Source organism: Mesoplodon mirus (assembly GCF_964341445.2).
Source record: "Mesoplodon mirus genome assembly, chromosome: 8".
Lineage (NCBI taxonomy): Eukaryota > Metazoa > Chordata > Mammalia > Artiodactyla > Ziphiidae > Mesoplodon > Mesoplodon mirus.
Window position 1 is genome coordinate 73,159,361 of NC_138984.1, and position 27,547 is coordinate 73,186,907.

The 27,547-nt window shown below is 38.1% G+C and overlaps 1 protein-coding gene and 1 long non-coding RNA gene across 3 annotated transcripts in view; one reads left to right on the forward strand and one right to left on the reverse strand.

The window, feature by feature from the left end:
* CYTIP (cytohesin 1 interacting protein) overlaps window positions 1-27,547 on the reverse strand; it is a 63,857-nt gene that overhangs the window by 26,256 nt on the left and 10,054 nt on the right. Inside the window, exon 1 of one of the 2 annotated variants that reach the window (XM_082630299.1) lies at window positions 2,396-2,609. The exons of the other annotated variant lie outside the window; for it this stretch is intronic. Within the exon in view, the coding sequence (XP_082486425.1) occupies window positions 2,396-2,569 (174 nt within the window). The 5' untranslated portion in view covers window positions 2,570-2,609. Of the gene's footprint in view, window positions 1-2,395; window positions 2,610-27,547 lie in introns of those variants that run through there. 2 annotated transcript variants of the gene reach the window in all.
* On the forward strand, window positions 785-8,091 carry LOC309809275. Its single transcript, XR_014294835.1, has 3 exons — window positions 785-799; window positions 5,008-5,104; window positions 8,028-8,091. It is a non-coding gene; the product is annotated as an uncharacterized lncRNA (long non-coding RNA).

The following is a 27,547-nucleotide window of genomic DNA, read 5'->3' on the forward strand; positions in this document are numbered from 1 at the left end:
AATTGTACAGAATCAGAAGTATCGTACACAAGATGTTTTGTTTTGCCTTTTTTTTTAAAGTAAATCTCACAACAGTAAGAAAAAGCTGTTTGAATAGGAAGTCTTACCATGGGAAAGAATATGAGAAAAGGGAAAAGAGAAGAACTAAAAAAGATGAGAATATATGAATAAAATAACTGGTGTGTGTGTATGTGTAGATATTATACAGATTATACACACACACACACACACACACACACACTCATGTACATCTCATATGCCTACATCCCTCTCATTATCTTCTGCCAATAGCCTTCTACTGATTCCTCTTTTTAGTTCATGCTACCTTCACTCAGGCTTAAAACCAGATGTGTCTCCTCCTTCTTCACTGCCTTCACAGCCAAGCCTTTGAGGCTCTTCTCCATTCCTTCGAATCTTCTTTCTCCAACTACAAAAGTTGCTCCCTCACTGCTAGTCTCTACCCACTTACCGACAAGCATGTTGCCCGACTAAGGTTCCTAAAACCTTCTACTCAATCATGCTCAGTTGTTTCCCTGTGCTGGTCAAATTACTACTTCCTCAGGGGAAGTGTCCAACTGTTGTGTAAAGCAGCCCAGCTCTGAGGTCTCCCCTCCCCTCCCACACAGACTCTCATCAGGTCCACCTAACACAATAATGTGTTGTTACGTAAACTGCCCTAAGAGCCCCAAGATCTGTGCTGTGGCATTTAAATTATTCCTTTGCTCTGGAATACCCTTCAATATCTGGAATATCTATCCTTCAAGGTTGCATTCAAAGACATGTACTTGGATTGGAGCAGGTATGTTATTTTACGTTGTATGATGCCTATTGGTTCTGCCTACTCAATTGTAAACCCTATAAGGCCAGGAAAAAGTGTCCTTCTCATCTTTGTACACCCTACACTGCTGTACATATGAAAAGTGAATAGAGATTTTGGTACTTCCCACAGTTGCTTTAGTTTCAGACAGTAAATTGATAGGAATATTCATTATTATGTTAAACAATGTCATAAAGGCACTTTTGGATTGAAAAGGATCAATCATCCAAACCATGACAAATTATTCCCTTATCTTCATTGTGAAAAATACCAAGGAATCAGCTATGTACGTCACTGAAAAAAGATCACGAATCTCCCACTATGCTGTAACTCCCTAATCCTGAAATTAGAAGGCTTAAGAGGAACATATGATGTGCATTCAAGAGTTAAGGGCAAAAATTCATGCTTTAAAGCAATTCTTAATATTTTCTGTATTCAGATATGTACATGGGACATTATAGCAAGTTATTTAACCAAAATCTGAAGAGGTGTTTTGGTTTGCATTTTTTTATGATCTGGAAATTGAAAAATGAAAAAAACTCACAATAAATCCAGTTGTATATGGATTTTTTCCAAATGAGTTTTCCTCTCTAGGGAAATACTTTGCAATAAAAATTAAAATAATAGCATAATTATTGAGCACATACTACATGTCAGTCACTCTGTTAAGCACTGTACATTTCCTCACTTAAGCCGCAGAAGAGCCCCACTAGATGGTTCTATTATTATCTTCATTTTAGAAAAAACAAAACTGAATCTTAGAGAAGAAGGTGACTCTACTCAAGATTCCACAGCTAGTAAGTCATGGATCTCGCACTCATTTATCCCGTTAAGAGTCTTAATTCCCAATAGTGTGAGGTATGTGTCAGTGCCCCAGAACTGTAGATAATTTAGGCAATAAAATTTGCCCTAAAAAAAGTATTCTCATTGGATTATGAACTGAAATGACTATCAAGGACTGGGAGAGAGGCTGGGAGGGAAGGAATCAATGGGAGACATTGGAAAACGGAAAAAGGAGCAATAACTCTCAAGCTGGTTGTGTCTACATACACCTTCTTCAAGTTGATGTGTTCAATGATTTTTATTTTACCTGAACACCTCTTCCAGTGAGAAAAACAATCTTCTTTTAACTTTTGCCTTAAAAAATGTTGTCTTATAGTCTTGGGCTTCCCTGGTGGCGAAGTGGTTGAGAGTCCACCTGCCGATGCAGGGGACACGGGTTCGTGACCCGGTCCGGGAAAATCCCACATGCCGCAGACCGGCTGGGCCCCATGAGCCATGGCCGCTGAGCCTGCGGGTCCAGAGCCTGTGCTCCGCAACGGGAGAGGTCACAACAGTGAGAGGCCCGCGTGCCGCAAAAAAAAAAAAAAAAAAGTGTTGTCTTATAGTCTTAAATCTTAAAGATTTAAGGATTAGTGCAGGAGCTCTCTGGGTTCCTCACCTCCTTCCTCACCCATACTCTGAGCCACTAATTCCAAAGCAGCTAAAATAACATTTTTAATATGCAGTCAGACAAACATATCACTCTGCTCTCAAGAGAACATGAACACTCTAAAAGGTACAAAATAGCAATCATACCTGCTTTCTTCCCCGAGGCAAAGTAGCCACAGTATCTGCCAGCATTTGAAGCCTTCTATTATCATCCATGGGAAAGCTGCCTGTGAGTGTGGGGTAAGAGCTATACGCTGGACCAGCACGGTACTCCACGAAATTGCCATTGCTGCTCTGTTGCATGATCCTTTGTAAAGACATTGTGAATAAAGATTACTCCAGCTAGCACATGGTTGAGTGGCCTTGCAGGCTGGGGGAAGCTAAAAGTATAACTCTCTGACAAGTAATCAAAAGTAGCAAAGCAGAGAGAGCCCATGTGACTTCTGTGGTTTGAGGTACTTGTTATACAAACCCTATCTTGCAGTTCACTCCCATTTCTCAGTACTCTTTTCTTTAAGCCCCTGAGAAAACCTAAAGCTAGTTTATACCATTAAAATAAGTCGACTTATTTTTTTTTTCTCCTTCAAACAGCCAGAACTCTTATGCTTTCATGTTCTATGGCAAGTTGTGTTCAAAACACCATCTGCCTTACTTTTTTTCAAAGGAAAAAGAAAAACTTCCCCAAATTCTGCCATTTGTTTGCCATCCACTAGCCTACTTAATATGGTCAGTGCAATGTAAAAGTCAGGATGTGCGGACATTGAGTTCTTGTGAATATAAGCAAGACTTATAGGATCCAGTCATAAGGTCCTCTCACAAAGTCCTTGGAATGTACTTTCCCCAAAGTACATCTTAGCTCATTAATGGTCATCAAAAAGACATTATATCTGCCACGTGGTCTGTGACCATTCAGCATTCTTCTGATTGTCCTTCCACTACTTTGTCCTCACTAAAATTATCCATCATCTTTACAAAGAACAATGGGAGGGGAAGACCAGCCCATTTAGAGCACGAAGTTGGCCATATCTTAGACTGGACTTTGTCACAGCATCAGCAAGTGGTCCCAGGGGAGGAATGAGGAGGCCATGAAAGTAATAGGCAGACCAAGGTGGCACAAGAATGTTGCCAGTTGGTCCCTGCCTATGCATATGGGGCAAGGGTACCATCATGAATTACTCAAGATCACAGATGCTTTTATTGGCTGGGGGGTGGGGGGGATTGGGGACATGCAGTTTTAAGAGACTTGATTTTAGAGAAGGAGCAGTGTATATAAGTAGAAGGAAGATTCAAAACAAAAATCAAAATGAGAAGTTTTGCATAGTATAAAAAGTCAATTGTCATTTTCAAAATCATTTGCAAGGTCAATAGTAGAATTTTAGAGACAGAAAGTCTTTGAACTAAAATGGAAGTCAATGTGAATTCAGCTCAAGCAGAACCTGCCAAATGTAAATTATAAAATCTTCTGAGTTAACAGTGCTTCAAGAGATGGAGCCACCTCAAAAATTTTTTAAACCCTATCACAGCATGACTCATTACCATTGGAATTGGATAATAACATGAACAAAATGATGTCGCCAAAGACATAAAAAGATCTAAATCAGGGATTACAAACACATATGCCGTCTGGGTTCAGGTAGGTAAAATAATATAGCATATATGTGTAAAACAAAAGAGAGTGGTAGAGACTTTGGCAACTAAAAATATGGTCAATTATAAAGACATTTATGTAATGTGTGTGTGTGTGTGTGAGAGAGAGAGAGAGAGACAGAGACAGAGACAGAGACAGAGAGAGATTGATTTTAAAAACATCTCCAGGCTGCTATAAGGTACATGACTTAAATCAACACTGTTACTTGAGGACAGCAGTCTACCTGTCCTCTGGGAATTTTATAAAATTAGGGAAATATTTTAATATTTCAAAATACCAAATGGAAATTACATATTTGCTTGATATAAGGCCACTAGGCCAACCAACAACCAAGTTTTACAGATGGATGCTAAAATTGTATCAATTTAGTTTGTGATACTAATCTTAAGCTAATATAAATTATAGAAATCTATTATTAAATTAAGAAATTGGAAAATAAATTATCTTTTTACTTAATTTATGAAATGTGTTTAACAAGTAGAATATTTCAAATCATGAGATCCATGGCTGTAAAATTGGAGTCAAAGGCAAGTTTGACATTCAGCCAGTACATACCGGTATGGTCACACTTGTTAATTACATATTTATGACTTGCTCTATTTTGATTGGTCAGTTCCCTGTTCTGATTGTCAGGACCTGTGTCATACTAGTTATTAAATATTTTTAATAACACCCCTGATCAAAAGTATCCTTTGTGACAAAATGTGGGGAAAAACTAATCTTTCCATACAAATGTGACTTCAACCATCAAACCTTGATTTACAAAGGTCTTCTACTATTTATAACTTCTCTTTTCTATAGAATTTACCTTAGGACAAATATAATAGCCTGAAGCTGTCTTCCCCTTCATCATCCCCTTTATTTTATAATAAAATGAAGCCAGATCAAGCTATCTACCTACTCAAATGATTTCAGGAGCCTGAAGCTGTCTTCCCCTTCATCATCCCCTTTATTTTATAATAAAATGAAACCAGATCAAGCTATCTACCTGCTCAGAAGATTTCAGGAGTCCCTCATTGTCCATAAAATAAAATTAAAAGTAAAAGTAAAATAAAGAATTTCAAGTTTTTACCTAATTTTATCTCTGAAATGTCATATCACTTTTTTTTAGAGACATCAGTGGTTTAATGGATGGGGGATCTTACACGTCCGAAGCAAAGTCCTGGAGCAATACCCCACTGTGTGCTGCAGATGGAGGGCAGGACATGGTATCTGCCTTCACTCTCATATCACTTTTTTCAGATCATTCTTTTAAGACTTAATATATTATTGTTAGACTATAGTTAATTGTACACAAGTCTGTTTCTACACTGTCTAATTTCCTCTAATTACCTTGAGCACAAGGCCCATCTCTTATCTTTAAATTTACACTCATGTCCTATATCTACAGGTGTTCAGTAAATGTTTGTTAAGAAAAAGAAAAGGGTAGAGCAGTAGATATTTAACAAAATGAATTCAGCAATATTGTTCTAAAACATCAAAGAAGAAAAACTAAACTGGCAGAAAATTTTTGTGCTATTAACCCATATTCCAAAGTGCTATAGTCTTCTATAAGAGTGATCTGAAAGATGTGGACAGAATCTTTTACAGTAGCCAAAGTAGTCAAAAACTCATGAGATTAGATCCAGGTTACTTTATCAGTGCTATACCAAATTTTCAAGATAAATACAAATCTTATATTAATAGTCCCAGAGCAGAAAACAAGATGCATTCTCTAAAGCTAATTAATCTGATCCTAAACTATATATAGAGGGAAAAAAAGGAAGGAAGGAAGGAGTGAAGGAATGAAGGAAGGAAGGAAGGAAGGAAGGAAGGAAGGAAAGGAGGGAGGAAATTAAGCTAATTAAGCTAATCTCACTTATTAATTCTGATACAATTAAAATATCAAACTGAGTCCAATAGTGTATTAAAAATAATACCTCACAACGAAGTAGGATGTACCCCAGGAATACAAGGATACTTCAACTTTAGGATATAAAATACTAACAGAAGTCACTAAATCTCTGGATGAAAGAAGAAATTCAATGCAATAGACACCGACGGTATAGTGATTCGTCTTTGCTTTGAAAAATCCTAAATAAATGAGGAATAGAAGGAAAACTTTCTTAACATAATGAAAGGTATCTACCAGAAACACCCACAAAATATCATCTTCAATGTTGAAATGTGTTTCCATTACAGTGAGAAGGAAAGCAGAGATGACAATAGCCCTCACCACTGATCACTGTTGTAGTTCATATCACAGATAGGAGGTATAGAATTTGTAAAGAAAGAGACAAAATTATAAGATTTGTTGGTGATATGGTTGCATAACTAGAATATCCAAGACAATCCACTAAAGAACAGACTTAATAGGATAGTTTTCCTAGATGTAAGATTCAAAGAGAGATGAGAAATTAAATAATGAGAAATTAAATAAATTTCTCATACAGCAGCAGTGGATGATATGAACTGGTAATATCGGAGGAAAGAAATACTATCAAAATAGCCAAAAATTCATAAAACAGGAATGAACTTAGCAAGCATTTTTAAGATTTTATGAAGAACATTATAAGGTCCAGAGTAAGGGAAAAAATACCATGTTCCCATATGAGAAGAGTCCTTCTTGTAAAGACGTCTATTATTCCCAAATTTTCTAAAATATTCAATGTACTGAATTCAAAATCCACACAGGTTTTGTTTGTTTGCTTGCTTGTTTATAAAATTTGACATACATTCTTACACTCATCTGAAAGAGAGAGCGCACAAGATGAGCTAAGAAAAATTTGAAAATAATAATGGTAGGGGATAGAGGTAAGGATGAGCATTGAGAAGATTACCCTACTTGGGTATCAGAAAATATTACAAGAGTTAGGATTGTATGGTCAAATAGAATAGGTCAATGAAAAGAATACTGACAAATCAAATATTGTCAATGAATAGAGAATCCCAAAACATATCCATGAATATTCAGAAATTTACTATATCATTAACTTATTTTAATTCATTAGGAAAAGAATAACCCCTTCAATAAATGGGTTGGTACCTGTGTGGAAACAATTAAATTATAGTCTTTTATTACATTATAATAATAAATTCCAGATGGCTTAAGGAGTTAAGTATAAAAATAATTTTAAATATTCAAACTAATAGCAAAAATATAGAGTATTTTAGTAAGATTAGATTAGGAATGGTTTTCCTAACAATACAGAGAAGTCCAGAGAGCATTAGTAACATAAATATTAATAACTTCCATTCAAAAAAAAAAAACTTCCGTTCAATGGAAGCTATAATATACATAGGCTAAAGCTAAATGACAACAAGAAATTATTTGTGATACATAATTGATTAAAGGCCATAATACGTAAGGAATACTTTATTCTTTGAAGAAAAGTATTTTTAGATGATTAAAGGCTCTGAACAGATAATTTACAGAGAAAGCTCAAATCATCAATATACTTATTAAAGGATGTTCAAACTTACTAGTAATCAGGAAAGTAAAACTTGAAACAACAGTTAGATACTAACTGTTGCTCACCAAAAAAATGAACAAAAAATAAAAATTGGCGATATCCAGTATTGGTGAAGTTACAAGTAAATGGGCTTTTAGCACTTTGTAGGAATATAAATCAATAAAACTTTATTAGTGGGGTAATTTGACAGTATTGAATTTTTGAAATGCATTCCAGGAATTCTACTTTTAAGAATTTATCTGACAGAAGTACTCTTACATGTGCAGAAAACAAGTATGTTTCTTGTGACATTGTTTGAAATTGTGAAAAATTGAAGTTTTAAATGTATATCAGTTGAGAAGTAGCTACATAACTTATGATAATTTAATTCAATGGAATGCTCGGCACCCACTGGGAAGTATTAAATAAACAATTACGTGCATAAAGATTTTTAAGACAGATAAAGTAGGGGAAAAGATAGAACAATGTGCACGATATGTTCCCATTTATTCTTTTTTCTTAAAGAAAGGGCATGTATCTATATGTACAGTGACACATACAGACATAAAAAAGACTACATAATATGGATGGTTCCCCACGTAAGATGGTCTGACTTAGGATTTTCCACATTTACCTTGGTGTGAAAGTGGCATTCAGTAGAAACCATACTTTGAATTAATGAATTTTGATCTTTTTTCAGGCTAGCAACTTGGGGGATGATACTCATGATGCTGGGCAGGGCAGCGAGCCGTCGCTGCCAGTCAACCACCTGATCACGAGGGTAAACAAACGATAGACTTTACAACCATTCTGTTTTTCAGTACAGTATTCAATAAATTACATGAGATATTCAGCACTTTATTATAAAATAGACTTTGTGTTAAATGATTTTGTCCAACTATAGGCTAATGAAACTGTTCTGAGCACATTTAAGGTAGGCTGGGCTCAGTTATGATGTCCGGTAGGCTAGATGTATCAAATGCATTTTCAACTTACAATATTTTCAGTCTGTCTGGATGTAAACCCATTGTAAGTCGAGGAAGATCTGTATATACTAATCTGTTAACAGTGGTTACCTCTGGAGAACGAGCTGAGGGAGAAAGTGGGAAGGTTTGTGAAGGAAGACTTTCAAATTTTGTTCTATTATATATATGGTTTGAACCTTTTTAAATAAGTATGCATTCTTATATTAGTTGGTCAACTTTTAAAATATTAATAACTCACAGAGAATTTTTAAAAGCCAATCACATTTTGCTGAGAATACCTTATGATTTTCTAGATCCTCATACCGTTTATGCTTACTGATAAGAATTATTGGTCTATCTACTGAATGTTTGCCATTTGTTTATAGGCTAAAATTTTATTTTGCTTAATGGGATTTTTAAGGTAATTCTTTCATATTTCTTTATCATTTTCTTCCAACCAAGCAAAATTCCTCCTCAAAAAGGACTGCTGAAGTCTCCACGAAATAGTACAGTAAAGGAGAGTAGTGCAATCACGCCGCTAATTCTTATGGAAGCAAAGGGCATTGGTTTGTCCTGTTGAAATCCGCCGTTCTCAAATGGCAGTTATCAACTGCCTAAGAGTTCGCATTAGTCATTATTACCTCCACCTTTCCCCACCACATACACACAGTTCCATTTCAAAATCAAAATCTTTTATCAAAATTCAGGGTAAACAGGTGACAGTGCTCCTTCCTCTTCCTTTAACTAACACCCTGCGTCACACTCAGAGTTCAGTTTTTACATAACTTGCTCAATGGGGGTGGGCAGAGCCACCCCACAGAACTGAGAAGGGCTTTAGTGCTTTAGAAAGTAGCTTCTTAGAAAGCAAGAAACCTGTTGGGGACTGGAATTTTGTGTAATACTTGGAACAACAAAATACTTACTTGAGACATAGGTAAATTCCCCCTGGCCTTTGAATAAAATCCAAACTTTTTAGCCTGTCATTTAAGGTCACGTATGTTCTAGTAGAGCCTATGGCGTCATATCAGACCACATCCTGGTCACACTGGCCTTCCTTCTAACCCTCCAACAGAAGCAGTTTCTCCTCAGGGCTTTTGTACTGACTCTTCCTTCTGCCCGGATCACTGCTCTCCCCACCAGTCTTCATTTGTCTTGTTTTCTCTCTCTCTTTCTCAGTCTCTCTCTTCAAATCTCAGCTCAAATGCTATCTACTAGAGAGGCCCCAAATATTCCTAACTGAATGGATAAAGGTGTTAAACAGGCTGCATCCAAATGGAACAGCTCCAAAGAGAGCTTTCGCCATGGAGTTCTCTAAGTAGACACCCCTCCAATCTGCTCATCCCCCAGAGCTGCCTGGATTGGCCACCTGGTGGGGACTTGCCTTTGACAATAGCAAGAGAATCCGCAGAGAAGGGCCAGCAGGAAGCAGCTTAATGGAATGATCCTCACCTTCCCCGTTTTGGTTTTCAGAGCCTAGAAAGGTGGCAGGGGCGGGTAGCAGGAAATGTGTGTGCACCAGAAGGAAGTACAGAAGAGCATTAAGGTAACTTCTTAGAACATCAGAATCCCCTATTTTCTTTCTATCCCTGTCTAATTACAATTTCAGAAAACGATATGCAATCTCAACTTCTTTGATATTCAAATGTAACACAGGGAAGAATAGTATAGTAGTCATTTCTATGTATAACCTAACACAGAGACTAACAGTGGGCATCGGTAAATATTTTTTAACTTTATTGAGTTAAAATAATAAAGCCAAACAAATATAGCACAAGGTAGTAAGTGCAGGAGATAAACCACTAAGAATACATCTTTCTTTGGTAATCACAGTGTTTGTTGGAATAGAATCAACTATATATAGAACTGAAACTATATATATATTCTTGAAGTCATCAGAAGATACCAGCTGAACTTACAGAATGTTAGACTGGAAGGAACCTCGGAGCCATGTCATCTAACTCCCTTAATTTTCAGATTAAAAAAATAACGCCTAGAAAATGTAAGTCTTGCCAAAGAGACACAGTAATTTAATGGCAGAACTATGGCTGGACTACTTGGTCTCCTTCAACTCAATTCTACAAAAGTTTATTGAGAATATAGTCATAGTAACAGCTAGGCAATGTGCTAAAGAGTTTAATCCCATAAAACAATGAGAATAGTATTATATTTCTCATTCTTTTCCAGATGAGGATACTGAGGCTTAAACACCTGCCTAACATTACACAGCTGATACCTAGGATAGCTGGGATTAGAATCCACATCATCCATTTCCAATGACAAGGTTAACCACTATGCAAAACTGCCTTCCCCAAATTGTGCTAACACTGTACGGATGAGCCAGGTATGACCCCTGCCCTCATGGAGATCAGAATTTGGTAGGAAAGATAGAGAAAAAAATGTCTCTGTGATAGCAATTAAAACAGTGATTCTAACAGCCACTATGAATTTACCAAAGAACAAAACAGTACTCCCTCTACTATAGTTCAACTCACACCCCTAAGAATTTTACAATCTAGATAAAATGTTATTAACTGTATAGAATTAACCATAATAAAAAGGAAGAGTGCCAATTATTGCTTACTATCTTATAGGTTAAATTCTATCTCCCCAAATGATATGTTGAAGTCCTAACCCTTGGTATCTGTGAGTGTGACTCATTTTAGAAATAGGGTCTTTGCAGATGTCATCAGGTTAAGATGGGGTCTTAGGGTGGCCCTAATCTGATATGACTGGTGTCCTTATAAGAAGAGAAAAATGCCATGGTAAAAACAGACACACAGGAAGAACACAACATGATGTCAGAGGCAGAGTTTGGATTGTAGGCTTTACAGTTGTAAACTAAGGAACACCAACTATCAACGGCCACCACCAGAAACCGGGAAGAGGCAAGGAAGTATTCTATTCAGAGTCTTAGATGGAACATGGCCCTATGACAGCTTGATTTCAGACTTCTAGCCTCTGCAACTGTGAGGGAAAAAATTCTGTTGTTTTAAGGCACTAAATTTGTGATAATTTGTCATGATAACTAGGAAATTCATATGCTAGGAAACACATACACTCTCTATTCTTCCTTACATTTAGAGATATTATGACAATATTAGAAGTGCAATGTGCTGTCAATCTCAAGAACAGATAGATGATTGCTCATCACCTCATTGGCCAGGATATTAACTCAAAACACAGTGAAAGTTCTTTGAAATAACCAGTATTGAAATTTAATATAAAAATATATGACAAAGAATTGTGCTGAATTCAGAAATAGTGACACCTTCTCTTTAGCCAAGCACTGTGGACTTTCTATTTCACTAATAAGCTGCAGGGTCGGGGTCAGAAAGGTTGTGAAATGAATGATTTAACTTAAGATAGTTGGACAGCTGGCCTAGTTCCCAAAAGAGCAGTCTGCGAAATTTTCCATGAAATCCTGACACTGTTTCAAGAGGCAGCAGCTAGGACAGCTCCCTCCTCATCAGTGGAAAAGTACAGAAGTTACTGTCTCCTGACCAAGCACCTGACTATGTGGTCCTGCCTGTGTCAGCCAGAAACTGGTCCATTTTTCTTGTTGGGCAAGGATACTATCTTTTACTTAGGAGAACTTATTTCCAGTGTTGAGCAAACCCATCAATTACAGTATGTAGACCCATTTACACCTCTGAATGTAAAGAGGGGATTGTTGATGTAAAACCAGTAAAAGGAAAAGAGGTCTGAGGAAAAGGCAGTAGCAATGATCTAAGCTCCAGAAGATCTTGCTTCCTTCTCTAGCTCCACCATCTATCAGCCCTGGGGCTTGCTTAGGCAAAGTTAGTACCAATGTAGGGTATGTTTCCCCATATACCCAATGCAGGGAGAAACGCCACATCAATCTAAGGATCAAAATAAATGACATAGGAAGTGAAAAAGATCTTTGAGAATGTAAAGTCCTATAACAATTTAAGGGTTTTAAATGTTCCCTGGAGGCTGCTAGAATTTGACACACAACCTACCCTCCTCTGGTACTGTATTTCTAAGGACCATTACTCACATTGATTCTATTACACACACTGATTCTATTACACATACCAAAAGGGGGGTGGCAGAGTGTTCCAAATCCAGAGAATGCCATAACATTAGCTGCAGAGTAAACTTCAGACTCCATCACATAGTTTGCAGCACCTTCCCTAACCCGTGTCCAGCATTCTTTCACAGCTGTATATTCCTGTGTGTGCCCTTACAAGCACACTGCTTATGAAAGGAATGAGGCCAAGTGGTTCAGCTTGAGCTCTTAGACCCCTGGGCAAGTTAATTAACTGACCTGGTCTCACTGTCCTCAGCTATAAAATGGGATCAATCATTCTACATATCACCAAATAAAGTGTAACAGGACCTAGCACATAGTAACTGCTCAATAAATGTTTCCTGTAATCATCGTTATTATTATTATTCACACTTTTCCCTGCAACTACCCCGGACTGCTGTGCTCCCTGAATATGCATGGTTCTTTCCAACTTAACCTTTGTTCATAACACATGGTTCACCTGGATTCACTTACTTCACCTCTATCTGTAGAAATCCTACCCATTCTCCCAGGCCAAGTTTAAATGCTACATCCTTCATGAAGCCTTGTCTGAGATCCCCAAGCAGATATGAGCATCACCTCCCCAGAGCATCCAAAGTACATCTAAAGGACCTCTCTTATGATAAATTACACTTTGCCCTGTGAAAATTTTGTGCACCTGCCTTTCTTCTGTAATAACTTGTAAGCCCCCCATTCTTACCCCAAGACAGGGATTCTTTCTCATTCATCTTTGTATCCCTCCTGCCCTTAGAAGAGTGACTTTCTCATAAGAGCTGCTCGGTACGCATTTGATGAATACATCCATAATCTCCCCAAAGCTCTGGCAGTTGATTTATTCTCCTAGTGATCCTTTTCTTTGGGCAATGTAGGTATTTGATGAATAATATTTACTGTGTGCTTAATACTTAATGTAAATTATATTTACTGGGTAGTTTGGCTTAATTATAATGAGAAAGAAATAATTTGGCAGTTTGAAAGGAAAATCCAATACAGTAATAATATATATTTTAAACTTTATTTCTATTATGATAAGTTGCCATCAATTGCAGTATTCACCATTGATTTACTAACAACCTTTCAAGGAAAACTTTCACATTAAATGTGCCCATAGATGGTAAGAAGCAACTTAATTTCAGAAATGTAAAGGGTAAAGTAGAGGTGCAACAACATGAAGAAGTGCAGTCAGGGCTCTTTTCTCCCAATACATATTCCCCTCCATACCCCAAGATGTACACACATTAAACTAGACTCACCCAGTCAGTCCTGTAGAGCAGAACACAGTCTAGCATCTCATTTATCTCAGACTTTTCTTTTTCTATTGATTGGACCTCACGTTTTGTCACTTCTGCCTCTAGAATGTCTAACATCTGTCTCCTCCTTTCCATGACCACCTGTTGCTTCCAAGCTGAGGCCCTGGGTTCAGTCCTCAACACATATAATAGCAGGCAACGGGTCTCCCAATACAGAGTCTCCCAAACCTAACTATTACTATCTAATCATGTCCTACCCCATGCCTACTGAATTAAGTTTAGACTTCTTAGCTGTGCATTAAAAGTTACCCACCGTCTAATTCTTACCTAAGGTTCCAGTCTTAAGTTTTAATCTAAATGAATTGACTTACAGGTGCCAAGATATAATAGCCTTCCTCCTGAGAACATACCTAACATTGTCATACCTCTGCATCTTTTTTTAAACTATTCCCTCTTCCTAAAACTCCCTTCTATTCATTGAAATCCCCTCTGCTATTAAGAGCTGAGTTCAAATTCCACCTCCCCTGTGAAGTATTCCCTTTTGACAGCAGCCAAAATATCTCATTACCACTACTGAACTCCCATAAAATTTAGTATCTGCCCCATTCACATAACCCTTGGTACATCACCATATAACCCAGTTATTTATTTGCATGGCCATTCTCCTATTAGGACAGGAACCCCAATTTATATCTATTTGTGACCCTCATAGACTTGAACATCTTGGTTTAGTAAAAATTGGATTAACATATGTCAAATAAGTAGATTTTTGGAACAGGTAATTTCGTTGATTAGATGTCACATGGCGGTTTCTGAGATGACACGGAGGGAGTCAGACCGAATAAAAATTACTGAAATTAAGAATTTTATTTCAAGCTATTTCGCACACTCACTTGGTGGGACACTCAGAAGCATGGTAGAGGAACACACCAGACATGTTTAGGATGCACTAAAAGGTGAAATAGCCATTGTCCCAACCAATTTTTGTTTTTTAGACTAAGCAGAACAAGTGCAAAGTGGAAATTATAAAACGTTAGTTTCAGAATCGGGGGGGGGGAAACCAGGGTGTAAGTAATCTACAAAATACCTGTATTTTGCATTAGCAGTGTCAGGAAAAATGTATCATCACCATTTTACAGGAAAGAGAGAAGCAAGGAAAAATAATGCCATTTTGCAGGAAGAGAAAAGGAAGCACTTTATGTCTTTCTCCCTAGTGGTATGACTTCAGCAGATAAGCTCTGTAACACAGAGAATTTCAGCACCACCCTTCTCCATAAGACGGGAGAGGAATAAAAATGAAGTCTGTGTAAGAGATGCATCTGGAGAGAGACAGTAATTACTGGCCAGGACTGTTTAAAATTCTCAGTAGGACCTCAAAGAAACACACTGAACATGGCTGAGCAACGGAAGGAAAGCATAGCAACTGCTTGGAGGGAGGAACAAAGAGAGGAAAATATAATCCTGGCTTCCAGCTACAAGCTAAAAAACTGAATGAAGGAAAAGCCAGATTGTATCGATCTGTCACTCCTATCCATGATGTGATATTCAACGCCACCATAGGTGTATAAGATGTACTTCCCCTCCCTGGTAAGAAGGTTGCTAACATTTCCTAGTCTTTCTCATGCTGCTGCATTTCCTCTCCCTAAATAATACCTACCATAAGGGCCAAGTGTGTTTGTGTCACATATTTTGTCTTACACACCTGGCAAAAATTCTGTACATATTACATACCGATACAGAACCAAATAGGGAACGTTTCCTTCCCTCTTGACTCCAGAAAACAGACTCAAGAGTTCATTCCCAGAACCAAGGGTTGTAAGGTGTTTTTTTGCCAGGCTACTGACTCCCATCTTTCCCTAGCTTTGAGAGTCAATTTACTAACCAGCTTTTTTTTTTTTTTTTTTTGCGGTGCGCGGGCCTCTCACTGTTGTGGCCTCTCCTGTTGCGGAGCACAGGCTCCGGACGTGCAGGCTCAGCGGCCATGGCTCACGGGCCCAGCCGGTCCACGGCATGTGGGATCCTCCCGGACCGGGGCACAAACCCGTGTCCCCTGCATCGGCAGGCGGACTCTCAACCACTGTGCCACCAGGGAAGCCCCTAACTAGCTTTTAAAGTAGATTTTTCAAAATAGATGTTTTTGAAATATTCTTTCTAAAATGCAAGGATAGGGACTTCCTTCGTGGTGCAGTGGTTAAGAATCCGCCTGCCAATGCAGGGGACACGGGTTCGAGTCCTGGTCCAGGAAGATCCCACATGCCGTGGAGCAACTAAGCCCGTGTGCCACAACTACTGAGCCTGCGTTCTAGAGCTCGCAAGCCACAACTACTGAGCCCACGTGCCACAACTACTGAAGCCCACGCGCCTAGAGCCCGTGCTCCACAACAAGAAAAGCCACCGCAATGAGAAGCCCGCTCACCGCAACGAAGAGTAGCCCCCGCTCGCCACAATTAGAGAAAGCCCACGAGCAGCAATGAAGACCCAATGCAGCCTACAAATAAAATAAATAAATAATTTTTTTAAATTAAAAAAGAATTAGCCAGGAAACTTTAAGAAGATAAAATAAAATGCAGGGATAACATGAGCAATGGTGTTCACTACAATTAACTGATTTGTTTTCCAATTACTGCTAACCAATGGCTTTATTTTTCAAAGGGTAGAAATTCCCTTAAATAGTAAAGAGTTCACAAGTGCATAGCAATATTGATTTGTCATTCTCCACTGGACCCGTTGCTTGCTGTTTGCTATCCTTTGCTTAATGGTTTGGCTTTTGAAACATGGCTCACTCTTTCAAGCAACTGGAAAACAAAAACCCCCTAAATTAGTGAACTCTCCAGGAAAAAGAGTATACTTATCCGCAATGCTGGGTAGGGGGGTTGGGTAGGGACACACTAGGAAGTAAAACAGCCTTTGTCATTTTCAAGTGAACTGCCTTGCCCTAGTGTGACTTCCCCTTTCCTCCACTTTTGGAATGCGATTTCCCTAGAGGCAGGAATCATGTCATGGAAACTTTAGACTGCATGGGACTTTGAAGATTGTCTAGTCCTTGCTCAACAAACCCTGAACCCCTCTTTGTCATTCTCCAAGGGAGGAGTAGTTAGTTATTTACTCAATTCCATGGGCTTGTGAAGGTTTTAGGTGTGGAGAGGAATGCAGTTCTGCTATTTTGCTTTTAAGTACTGAAAGTCTGTTAGTTTTATTTAATTTTGTGATTGCCTTTCTTTTTATTTCCTTTTTTAGCCCCACTTTTTTTTTTTTTTTGCCAAAACTCTAACACAGTTTGCAAAGACACACACAAAACTGGCATGCAAACCAGGTTTGAAAAAAAATAGGGCAGGCTGGAAGGAAACAAGTAGACTCCCCAGAAGAAATTGTACTTGGCATTAATTTTTCTATTTACATTCTTTTTTTTTTTCTTTTTTACAGCTGGTATTTGAACTGCTAAGGATAAGCAAGACACAATGGGCTTTACAAAGGGAAGGAAAGAAGATAAATATTGAACCCAAATGCCAACATCATAGATTAAATAAAATTTCCCCCAATTCTATGAATGTTTCATCCCTAGCTTTAAAAATGCAGTATTTTTTTTCTTACCAAGGTTAACACCATACACTCTGTACATTTCTTCTTGTTCCACATTTCTGGTAGATAAGAAGCCATTATAAAGTTTGAGCTGGAGAGACCTTAAAAATTAACCAATGCCCTCATTGACTAATATGGACAATTCAAGACAAAGAGGTAAACCGACTTGGGTCATTGGCAGCAGCTGTAGAACAAGGCAAAGGTCTCCTACCTCACAGAGCAATGCTCTTCCTGCCAAACCACACTACCTTTTACGGGAAGATCATCATGAGAACCCACTTTGCCATTTTCTCACCTTTTTCATAAGTCCAAATTTTCAATCATTTTTATGGTCTTTCAACTAATCTGTAAAATTTCAACATGGCACAAGTAATTTTTCAATAAAATACAAAATAATCAGTTCATTTTGTTGTAATGGTATCGAAAGTTCCAGCTCTCTAAACTTACTATCTTTCTATTCCTCCTAGTAAAAATAATTCTTTGTTGCTATTTTCTGACTTTAGACCAAATTCTCATACATATTTCTGGTTTTGCTCTTTTCCTACTCTTTTTCATGTGCTACAGATCAGATTGCTAAGATTTCTGAAGCCTGACACAAGAATCGTTTAGTACTCAATCCTGCTGCCTACTGCCTGTCATCCATCCATCAATTCAAAAATGAATATGTAGGAATGTATTTCACAGTCTTGGCAGGACAAATTTTTTAAAGACTCTTACTGATTTACAACATTATACTAAATTGCTAGAAATATACTTTGACAAAAAATAACTCTCAATACTAAAACATAATTATAGGAAAGCAAAAAAAACCTGGAAAAAAGTCCGAGATAAAACAATTCTAAATGAAACTGTTTTTCTTTTTACTTATTCTTCTAACTTAAATAAATCTAAGACTTTTTTTTGTCCTTGATTATTTAAGGTAGAAAGGAAAGGAGGTAGAATACAGATTCAATCATGGTAACTGGAATTTCATTAGAAAATAAAATTAATATGTTAAAGCAAAAAAAAAATCCATTGTACTAAAATATGCACCCTGAATTAGCATGACCTTTTTTCATGGGAAGGAAAAATATCATGGATATAAGGAATCTCACTCTCTAATAAATATTCTATCCACTGAGCCCTTTCTGTCTCAGGTGGAAAGTTAAGGAGATGCAACGTTAATTTAATATACACATAATAAAGTTTTTAAAACACATGTGGACATTGTCACAGACTTTTTGTTCAATATCAGTCTACGTAAGAATAAGAATTTCGGGTAGTCATTGCAAAAGCATCCTAAGTGTGCTGCCTAGAAAAAGTATGCCTTTTTTCCTCTGGAAGAATAAAATGGGAAGAAAGAAGAAGAAAGAAGACCATAGGGGAAGGAGGAGGGGGAAAAAAGGAGAAGAAGAAAGAAAATCAGCAGGGTAAGAGAAGGTTGAAGACTCTTCCTGAGTTACGGTGAAGACTCAGCAGGAGAAATATGATCCTATTTGACTCCCAAACTCTTTTTTAACTTCAAAATTCATGTCTTTTTGTCCAACTGTCCCTTCACATCACCTTTCTATCCACAATGAAGTTCACCTACAATCTCAAAATCAACAAGTATGATTGGAGTATGAAACATCCTTGACATAATCCTGTTCCTCTGCTTCATTTATAGACAAAGAAACTTAGGTAGAAACAGGGTATTCAGTTTGCCCAAGAACACATAGAAACTTATTCTAAATAAGTTAAAAGAAATAAATTAATTCCAAAACAGAATTACTCTGGGCAGGAGGTGGTGGGATGGTCCTTTAGATCAGTTTACCAAAAATTTATAACTGAATATTTAGAAAAGATATATTGTCTGTCCCCAAGTGTTCAATCCCATGTATATAAAGGCACTAAGTTGAAAGACTCAGAATGACCTTTTACTAAAAGTTGTCACAGGAGTATATCTTCCTGGTCCTTGAGGTTCTTAACCAGAAGAGTTGGAGCTGAACTAGTTGGTGAAAAAGCAAACTTCCTTCACTGAGTTTATTTCATGTAGAAGAAACTTCAATATGGAAAATAACTTTAGAATAAAGAAAGCCCCAATTTTAGTCTTTCATAGGTTGCAGATATCTGGGAGGTGATTCAGAGAAGAAATCAGGAAGAAGCTAAGACCCTAATGACAGGGTTTGGATAAAGCATGATAGATAAATGACTTGATATCAGTCTTCTGATTATCTAAAAGAGGACATGACTGACATCCTCAGATATCCCGATAAGAACAACCTGGTTATTACTCTTCAGATGATTACTTGAGGTGGTACTTTCCAGAAAAGAAGACCATTTGACATTAGCATGTATTGTCAAGGGAATTTGTGAAGTGTCTTTTTCCTAAGTTCTACAAAGTTAAGCAAGACATCTGGGGAAGAGGGTTGGATGAAACCCAGTGACTACATATAAGAACTGAGCATGTGGGACTTCCTTCGTGGTCTAGTGGTTACAATTCAGTGCTTTCACTGCCGTGGCCCAGGTTCAGTCCCTGGTCGGGAAACTAAGATCCTGCATGCTGTGTGGCACAGCTGCAAAAAAAAAGAACTGAGCATGTAAGAAGTGAGTGTCATCAAGCACCCATCTAGCCCTAAGAAATCAAGCAAATGACCAAGAATGTGGAAAAAAGAAAATATATCCTATTCTCTAAAAGAAAACCATAAAACGACAACAAACAAACAAAAACAGGAGGTAAAAAGGAAATTGGTTTGTCTGTCTCCTAGCAGTTGCAGAAGAGAACACGCTGTTTGCATCTACAAGGATTGAAAGATACTATCAAAAATTATCAGTTTATGGGGTCCCATTTCCTGCCAGACTAACCTAATTGTCTTTAACTCACTTTTAATCTGAGTGGGTGTGGTGAGAACAGCTGATGTTGCTTAACAGCACTTGGTGTTGGTGTTAAATATAGAAAATTCACAAAAAGATTCTTATCTACAGAAGAATGGAAAACATTGTTACACATGATGAGACAGTCAGAGAGAAAGGAAGTTGGGAAACGTCCCCCATCCTGCCACACATTTCATCTATGAACAAAGCTCTGACTGGCCTCAAAGGAAGCTCTGTGCCCAAAAGAAATAGTTGAATATGCAGTGGGGATTGAAAATCAGATCCATTATGAATAACATTACCAAAATATATATGTATGTATTACCTGAAGGTATAATGGAAAAATGACACACTTCAAAACTGAAAACAGGATAACTAAATATTGTTGAGGTGCAAAGAGAATCAATTCTGAACATTATAACATTTAATATAACAGAAAAAAGATTTGAAACAAAAAATCACAAGAAAGAGCTTTTCTTTAAAAATAGCAGTTTTAAGACTTTAATATGCAATTTTCTGTGACCCTAATTCTCATACTAGCCTACACATCAGTTGGCTCTTGTTAGTATAGTTGAAGATGGAAAGACACGTTGGAGGTTCTCTCTTCTCATAAATCTACCACAAGACAGAGCTCACCTCTAAAAACAGATGAAGAAAACAAAGGCATAAGGCATATATAGCAAAGTATTTATTTATTTATTTATTTTTGCGGTATGCAGGCTTCTCACTGTTGTGGCCTCTCCCGTTGCGGAGCACAGGCTCCGGACACGCAGGCTCAGCGGCCATGGCTCACAGTCCCAGCCGCTCCGCGGCATGTGGGATCCTCCCAGACCGGGGCACGAACCCGTGTACCCTGCATCTGCAGGCGGACTCTCAACCACTGCGCCACCAGGGAAACCCTTATAGCAAAGTATTTAAAGACTTCCCATGTCAGCATATTGGGTAAACAACCATTGGCATTACTTATAATTGGAGTTACTGTCTACGAGAGTTGTTAGAGTTGATAAGCTTTAACACATAAGAATAACCACTGTACATCCAATTTTTGAGGAAACAATCCTATTGTCCTTGGGCAATTATATCTCTTTGATATCCTTTAATAAATCACATTAAAAATTTTTGGCTTAGCAAATATAATCATGGTAATTAGACACCAAAACCAATCATACAATTTCTTTACATACCCCTTGCTTTACACTCTTTACATACAGAAAAACTGGAGTTAATGGTCTGAATTAGATGTAACTTTTACCCAGAGAGAATCTGTGAAAATTCGATTCAAAACAACAAATTTTAGAAAAGGTCTACTACCTACCTGGCTCTAAGCTAAGGAAAAGCAATGCTGAAGTTATTAAAACCTCATCTCAGCCCTGCATGAGCCTACAGTCTGGTAAGAAATCAACATGCCCACTTCCATAGCTTACAAGACAGAAAATAATACAAAGCACTTCAAGAAGACAGAAGAGAAAGAGTAATTTCTTCTTGAGGTGGCGTAGGAGTTGCCATTGAAGGACAAAGAGAAATTTAAAGAATCAGTATAATTCCAATAGTTAGATGTGGTGGCCAGGAAAGAATCAACATTTCCCATGTGAATGAGCTTATTAAGGAGAGCCATTAAGAGAAAACACAGAGAGAGAACTGATCAGAGATTGGTAATGAGACTGGTGTTTCAGGACTGTGGGATGCTTAGTAAGGGATAACTACCATGCACTTTATTAGGGCTGGATGGGTAAGGCCCCTTGTCTATTATACCAAATAATTTGAACTTGATTCAACAATCAAAGGGGAAGAAATAGAGTTACAGATGTAGAAAACAAACTTATGGTTACCAGGGGATAAGGGGTGGGGGGAGGGATAAATTGGGAAATTGGGATTGACATATACACACTGCTATGTATAAAATAGATAACTAATAAGCACCTACTGTAGAGCACAGGGAACTCTACTCAATACTCTGTAATAGCCTATATGGGAAAATAATCTAAAAAAGAGTAGATATATGTATATGTATAACTGATTCGCTTTGCTGTACACCTGAAACTAACACAACATTATAAACCAACTATACTCAAATAAAACTTAAAAAAAAAAATCAAAGGGGAATCACTTTTTTTTTTTTTTTTGGCCTCTTCACGTGGCTTGTGGGATCTTAGTTCTCCAACCAGGAATTGAACCCTGGGTCACAGCAACGAAAGCGCCGAGTCCTAACCACTGGACCGCCAGGGAATGCCGAAGGGAATCACTCATTTTTTGAGGAGAGGCATAAGTTAACTAAATAGGAATTTTAGGAAAATTGACTTGGCATTGGATTATAAGAGAATTGAAGGGAGAAAGCTAAAGACCAGTTCAGTTAATGCCATAATCTTAGAAACAGGCAATAAAGGTTTGAACTAGATCAGTGCCAGTGGGGGAAAATGGGAAAGAGTAGAAGCCAGAAGCACTGGAGAGGAATAAGCAATAGGATTTTGTGCCTCCTGGATATGAGGAGCAATAGAGGGAGATGATGACTGAACCATCCTGGGGAACAGGAAGGATGATGGACCGTGATGACAAGGAACCTAATGATTTTGCTCCATCTTTTGATCCGAATTTCACTGCCACCACTCCAGTCAAGATCCAGCAAACTGTGCTCAACCTCTGAGGTCCAAAAATTAAAATCACACTGGGAAATCTAATTCTCTCTTTATCCCACACTACAGAAGCCATTTTCAATGGCAAGTCAACAAGTGTCAAGATCCTGTAGCTTTCCAAAAACAGTAATTCTGAAAGCCACACTAAATGTACACTTTGAACTCGACTAGATAATTGTGTCTGACCATCCCTTTAGACCAATGTCCAATCAGAGAATCTGACTTGAGTATCAGGAGGCTGTCGTGAAATTCATGTTTCAGTTGCTTTCTCTTCCTATATCAGGCAACCCCCAGTGGTAACTAAGAGGTTATACTCTACCAAATAATTTTATCAGTAGGGGAAGAACTTAGTCAGTGATAGGTAGGCAGCTGGAGGTTGGCCTTTAATGACCTATTCAAAAGCAATGGTTTAAAGTAGTTTAAATGTTAAAAATAATAATAAAGCATAAGCCACCACCTTACCTCCCCTGTTAGCACTAAATTAAAGGGAGGATGGAGTCAAGCAATACTCAGAATATCCACTTGGGTGGAGTTCTCAGTAAGCAACATGACAGAAAGCTTCTACAGGTAGCCAGACGTATTTAGCCAAAGACGTTGACCTTGTCTGTCTGACAGTTTTCCAAATACACTTAATTGTGAGTACAACAAGCTTTTTTTCCATTGTATCTCTGGTTCTAAGCCCTTGCATCATCACTGAACCTTAATGACTGCTTGCTCCAACTCTATTGAAGCCAAAATGGGAAGAAGAGCAGAGCCCTTGGAGCTTGCATGCCCCAGTTAAGACTCCTCTGAGGGAACACCACAAGTATGTGCATTACAGTTGTACATGTGCATGTGGTGGGGGTCAGAGATTATTCCTAGGGGCCAAGTTGGTCTGAGCTAGGTGACAGTTCAAGTGACACCAAGAGAGAACTAATATGTCAATTTCCAGTGAGCAGGGGAGGTTGAGAGCTGAGTGAAGAAACCAAGTGTGAGACGATGAAGGGTAGTTCAGAGGAGATGAGAGAGAAACAAAGAAGACAAAATAACACGTAACAGGAATGGGTTCTGAAACAAATTCTGTGAACAAGGGCATCCATCCTATCTCCACCTCTCTCTTTTGTACAGCTTACTTTGCTTGGCTTGGTCAAGAAACGTGTTCTTCAAAACCAGACCTCAGCTGATGTTACAGACTAGTTTCAGTACCAGAAGGCCAACATAGATACTGTCAGTGCTCTGATAGGCACCTATAATATTTATCCCCCCCCCCAAGGCTAAGACTAAATAAGACACATCCTTCACACTTGGCTCTCATATTTCCTACCCATAGTTTCACCTTCATACTAATTTAACCACTGCCAAACATGCAAAACTTTTGAGCAGTGCAGGTGAGCTTCACTAGAAAGGGGCAGGGCTTTACATGCTGACCGTGGTTCCTAGAGGATGCACAGTTTCAGTGCACCTGTTCACATGAAACTGAGCCTAGCACTGGCCCCTCTTTCCCCTTTACAATCAAAATGGCACTTCTCAGAAACCTCCTGGACAAAGAAGACAGCTCAAAGGCATCTACTAGTTACCCCAAGGGAATCATTTCATAAGCACCTTTTCTAGTAACCCCTAGCAATTGTCCCTTGTGAGATTTTACACCCTTTTGAGATAATGGACAGCATATTCACAAGCATGAGCCACCACCTCCCCTCCCTTGTTAGCCCAGAGCAGTGCAAAGAGCCGCCTCCTCCCAATCTGGAGTCAACAATTCTATCGAGCTGCCTCCTCCCAATCTGGAGTCAACAATTCTATCTCCTAGGCATTAATTGAGCACCTACTGTATACAAATATAGGAAATAAACATCTGGACAATAGAGTGATGGATCTAAAACAAAAAGATACTTGTAACAAGTTGTATTTTCCAAAGATGGCCTCATCCATATAGTTTATCCCACACAATCTACTTACAATGTGATTTTTGAGAGGCAGGGTATACATTCTTTCCCCTTGAATCTGGGTAAGCCCATGGATACTGCAACAATGATGTTATGTGGCATCCAAGGGTAAGTTATAAAAGAAAATACAGCTTCTGCATAGTTCTCTTGGGATGCTTGGAACCCAACCACCACACTCGAGGAAGCCAAGCAGCTACATGGAAAAACCACGTGTAGGTGTCCCAGCCGCCACCTCATCTGAGGTCTCACTGACAGCCAGCATCAAACACCACACATGTGAACAATTGAGACTTCAGGTAATTCTAGCCCCCAGCCTCTGAGCCACCCCAGCTGATGCTGAGTGCAGCAAAGGTGAGATTTTCCTAGTGAGCCCTGCCCAAATGGCAGATCTGTGAGCAAAATAAATGTTGTCTTTAGTTTAAGCCACTAAATCTTGGGATTATTTGTTACTTAACAATAGGTAACCAGGACAGCACACATAGCATGACCTCAGAGAGCTTACAGTCAATTCAGGGAAATAAATATGTTCACATATAACTATAATATGTCAAGGTATGACACAAGTACCTTAAGAGATCCAAAAACTAAAATGAATATGTATGCATATGTGCTTATATCTTGATTTATGCATAGATAATTTTGAAATACATAAAAAATTAATAATAGTTGCCTCTATGGAGTAGTCCTTAGGTGTAAGGGATGGAAGTCACTTTTTTGTTTCCCTATCTCTTTGTATGTTTTAGTCCTTACCTTATACATGCACTTACTTTTGTAGCTTCAAAGACAGTTTAATTTGTAAAATGAAGATGAAATAAAGAGGAAAAGAGCTAAACAAGTGCTGCTGGTACCCCATGAGGACTGTACTAGGGACCCCATGAGGACAGGAGGCAACCAAGCTGCTGGGAATCACTGCATTTTCTCTCTGTGTCCCAGTTTTCACATCTATATAAAAACAGTACCAACCTCATATGGTTTTTGTGAAAATTAAAGTGCTGTAGAAGTACCTGACACAGTAGCAAGCACTCAATAAATATTAATAAAAATAAGATATCCTGAGTGGCTGAGCACTGGCACGGCATGTGGACACAGGGTCCCAAGTGGCAGAATCAGACAGTTGCTTTAGGAAGAAAGACATTCTCTCTCCTCCTTAGATTAAAGGATAAAAAGGAACCAGCATTCTTAGGTGCAATTACAAGAGAGAATATAAGATGACTTTGATAACAATGTTAGAACTTCTGCAAATACCACATTGACTTACATTTTCCAACATGTTAAAAGACCACTAAATTAAAACTTTCCATCCCACTTCCCCATTCTGCTTCCCCTTCATGGTTTTCATTGGGTGTGACAAGCTGTCTGTATATTACAGATGACTGCCTTCCATAGGAGGCCAAGGAGACTAGGTGTTTACAACAATTTTGCATCTAACGTTTAGCTTCTCCCTGTATTTTGAGAACCGAGTTATAATCTCAACTATTTCAAAGGAACACCAATCTTTCCATTTGTTCTCATATATAGTTTTCCCATTCAAATTATCAATACATAGTATGGAGTAGGTCACCCAAAAGACGAAGTGTTGTAAGTCATCTTCTTCCTCCCCAAAGTGTCCCATGTTCTAAAAAGTTTGTGAAAATATGATCTAGTTCTGAAGGGCTGGAGTTGTCTAAAGGAAATGGAGAAGGTGAAGTTGTCCATGAGATTACATGGTGTGAGAGCATAACCATAGTATTTCATAATCGACAATGAGTTGTCTTAAGTTTTGTAGATTTCAGGGTAGTGGCATCATCACTCTGTTTGCTAAGTCACATGAGTAATGAGCAGTTCCTCTCTGACTCAAGGACTTCTGTTGTTTCCTGTTTGGTTTAACTTATCTAAGTATCTTAGAAACAGATAAAATATTATTTCAGCTCCTTAAAGATGGCTGCACTTAATGTTTTTTTTTATGAACTAGGTGTTTTACCTCATTCAAATTTCTGGCATTTGAGAAAAATTTTTTTATCTCCATTTTCCTTTCTTTAACTTAAAGATGATTCCAGCTTCTCAACTGCAAGCAAATTCTCTATACTCACAGTGAATTAACCCTCTCCCCAAAAAGTAAAACTTTCTAAAGAAAAGAGAAATCATGCTAAACGTCAAGAGCCAAATGGTTGCATTTTACTAAAATTTAGCCATTTAAATCCCTTTTGATATAAACAGGGATGAGATTAAATAAACCACGAGATTGGCTAAATAACAAACAAAGTCTGGCTGATTCCATCGCTGTGTAGTGCATATGAACAAATGTGAGTATGTGAATTGTAATGAATATGGAGTGTAGACCGGACAAACTGAATACTCAAAACTCTTGCTGATACATTGGATAGAATTGTATAGGGGCATGAAGCATCCCTAATTCGCTCTATGTGAAGTTCTTGAAGGGGGAAAATTTACCTATAAAGATTTTGTGACAACACTTAGCTGGGACTTCTGAAAGCTGGTCCAAGCCAAGAACAAAAAAAAAAGTAAACAAGATTTATGTAATACAACAGTCAGCCACAGCCCTTTTCCAGGCAATTTCTCCTTCCATTTCATGCCTCCATCCATGGCAACATTCTGAAAAAAGAAGTAGAAGTGATTCTCTTTGATATCTTCTAAGTACCCTTTTATCACACGCCTCTAGCACTAGTGGTTCTTCAACAAGAAGGCTACTCAGTACAAGATGACTAAGGTCTGAGGATCTAATGTATAACATTGAGACTATAGTTGACAACACTGTATTGTACAATTGAAATCTGCAAGAGTGTAGAACTTACATGTTCTCACACACACACAAAAAAGGTAAACTTGTGGCGTGATGGATATGTTAATTAACTCAATGTGGGGAATCCTTTCATGATGTATACATATAACAAATCATCACATTTTACAATTTCAATATCTTACAGCTTTGTCAATTATACCTCAGTAAAGCTGGAGGAAAAAAAAGAAGTCTATTGAGGTTGACAGTACTTC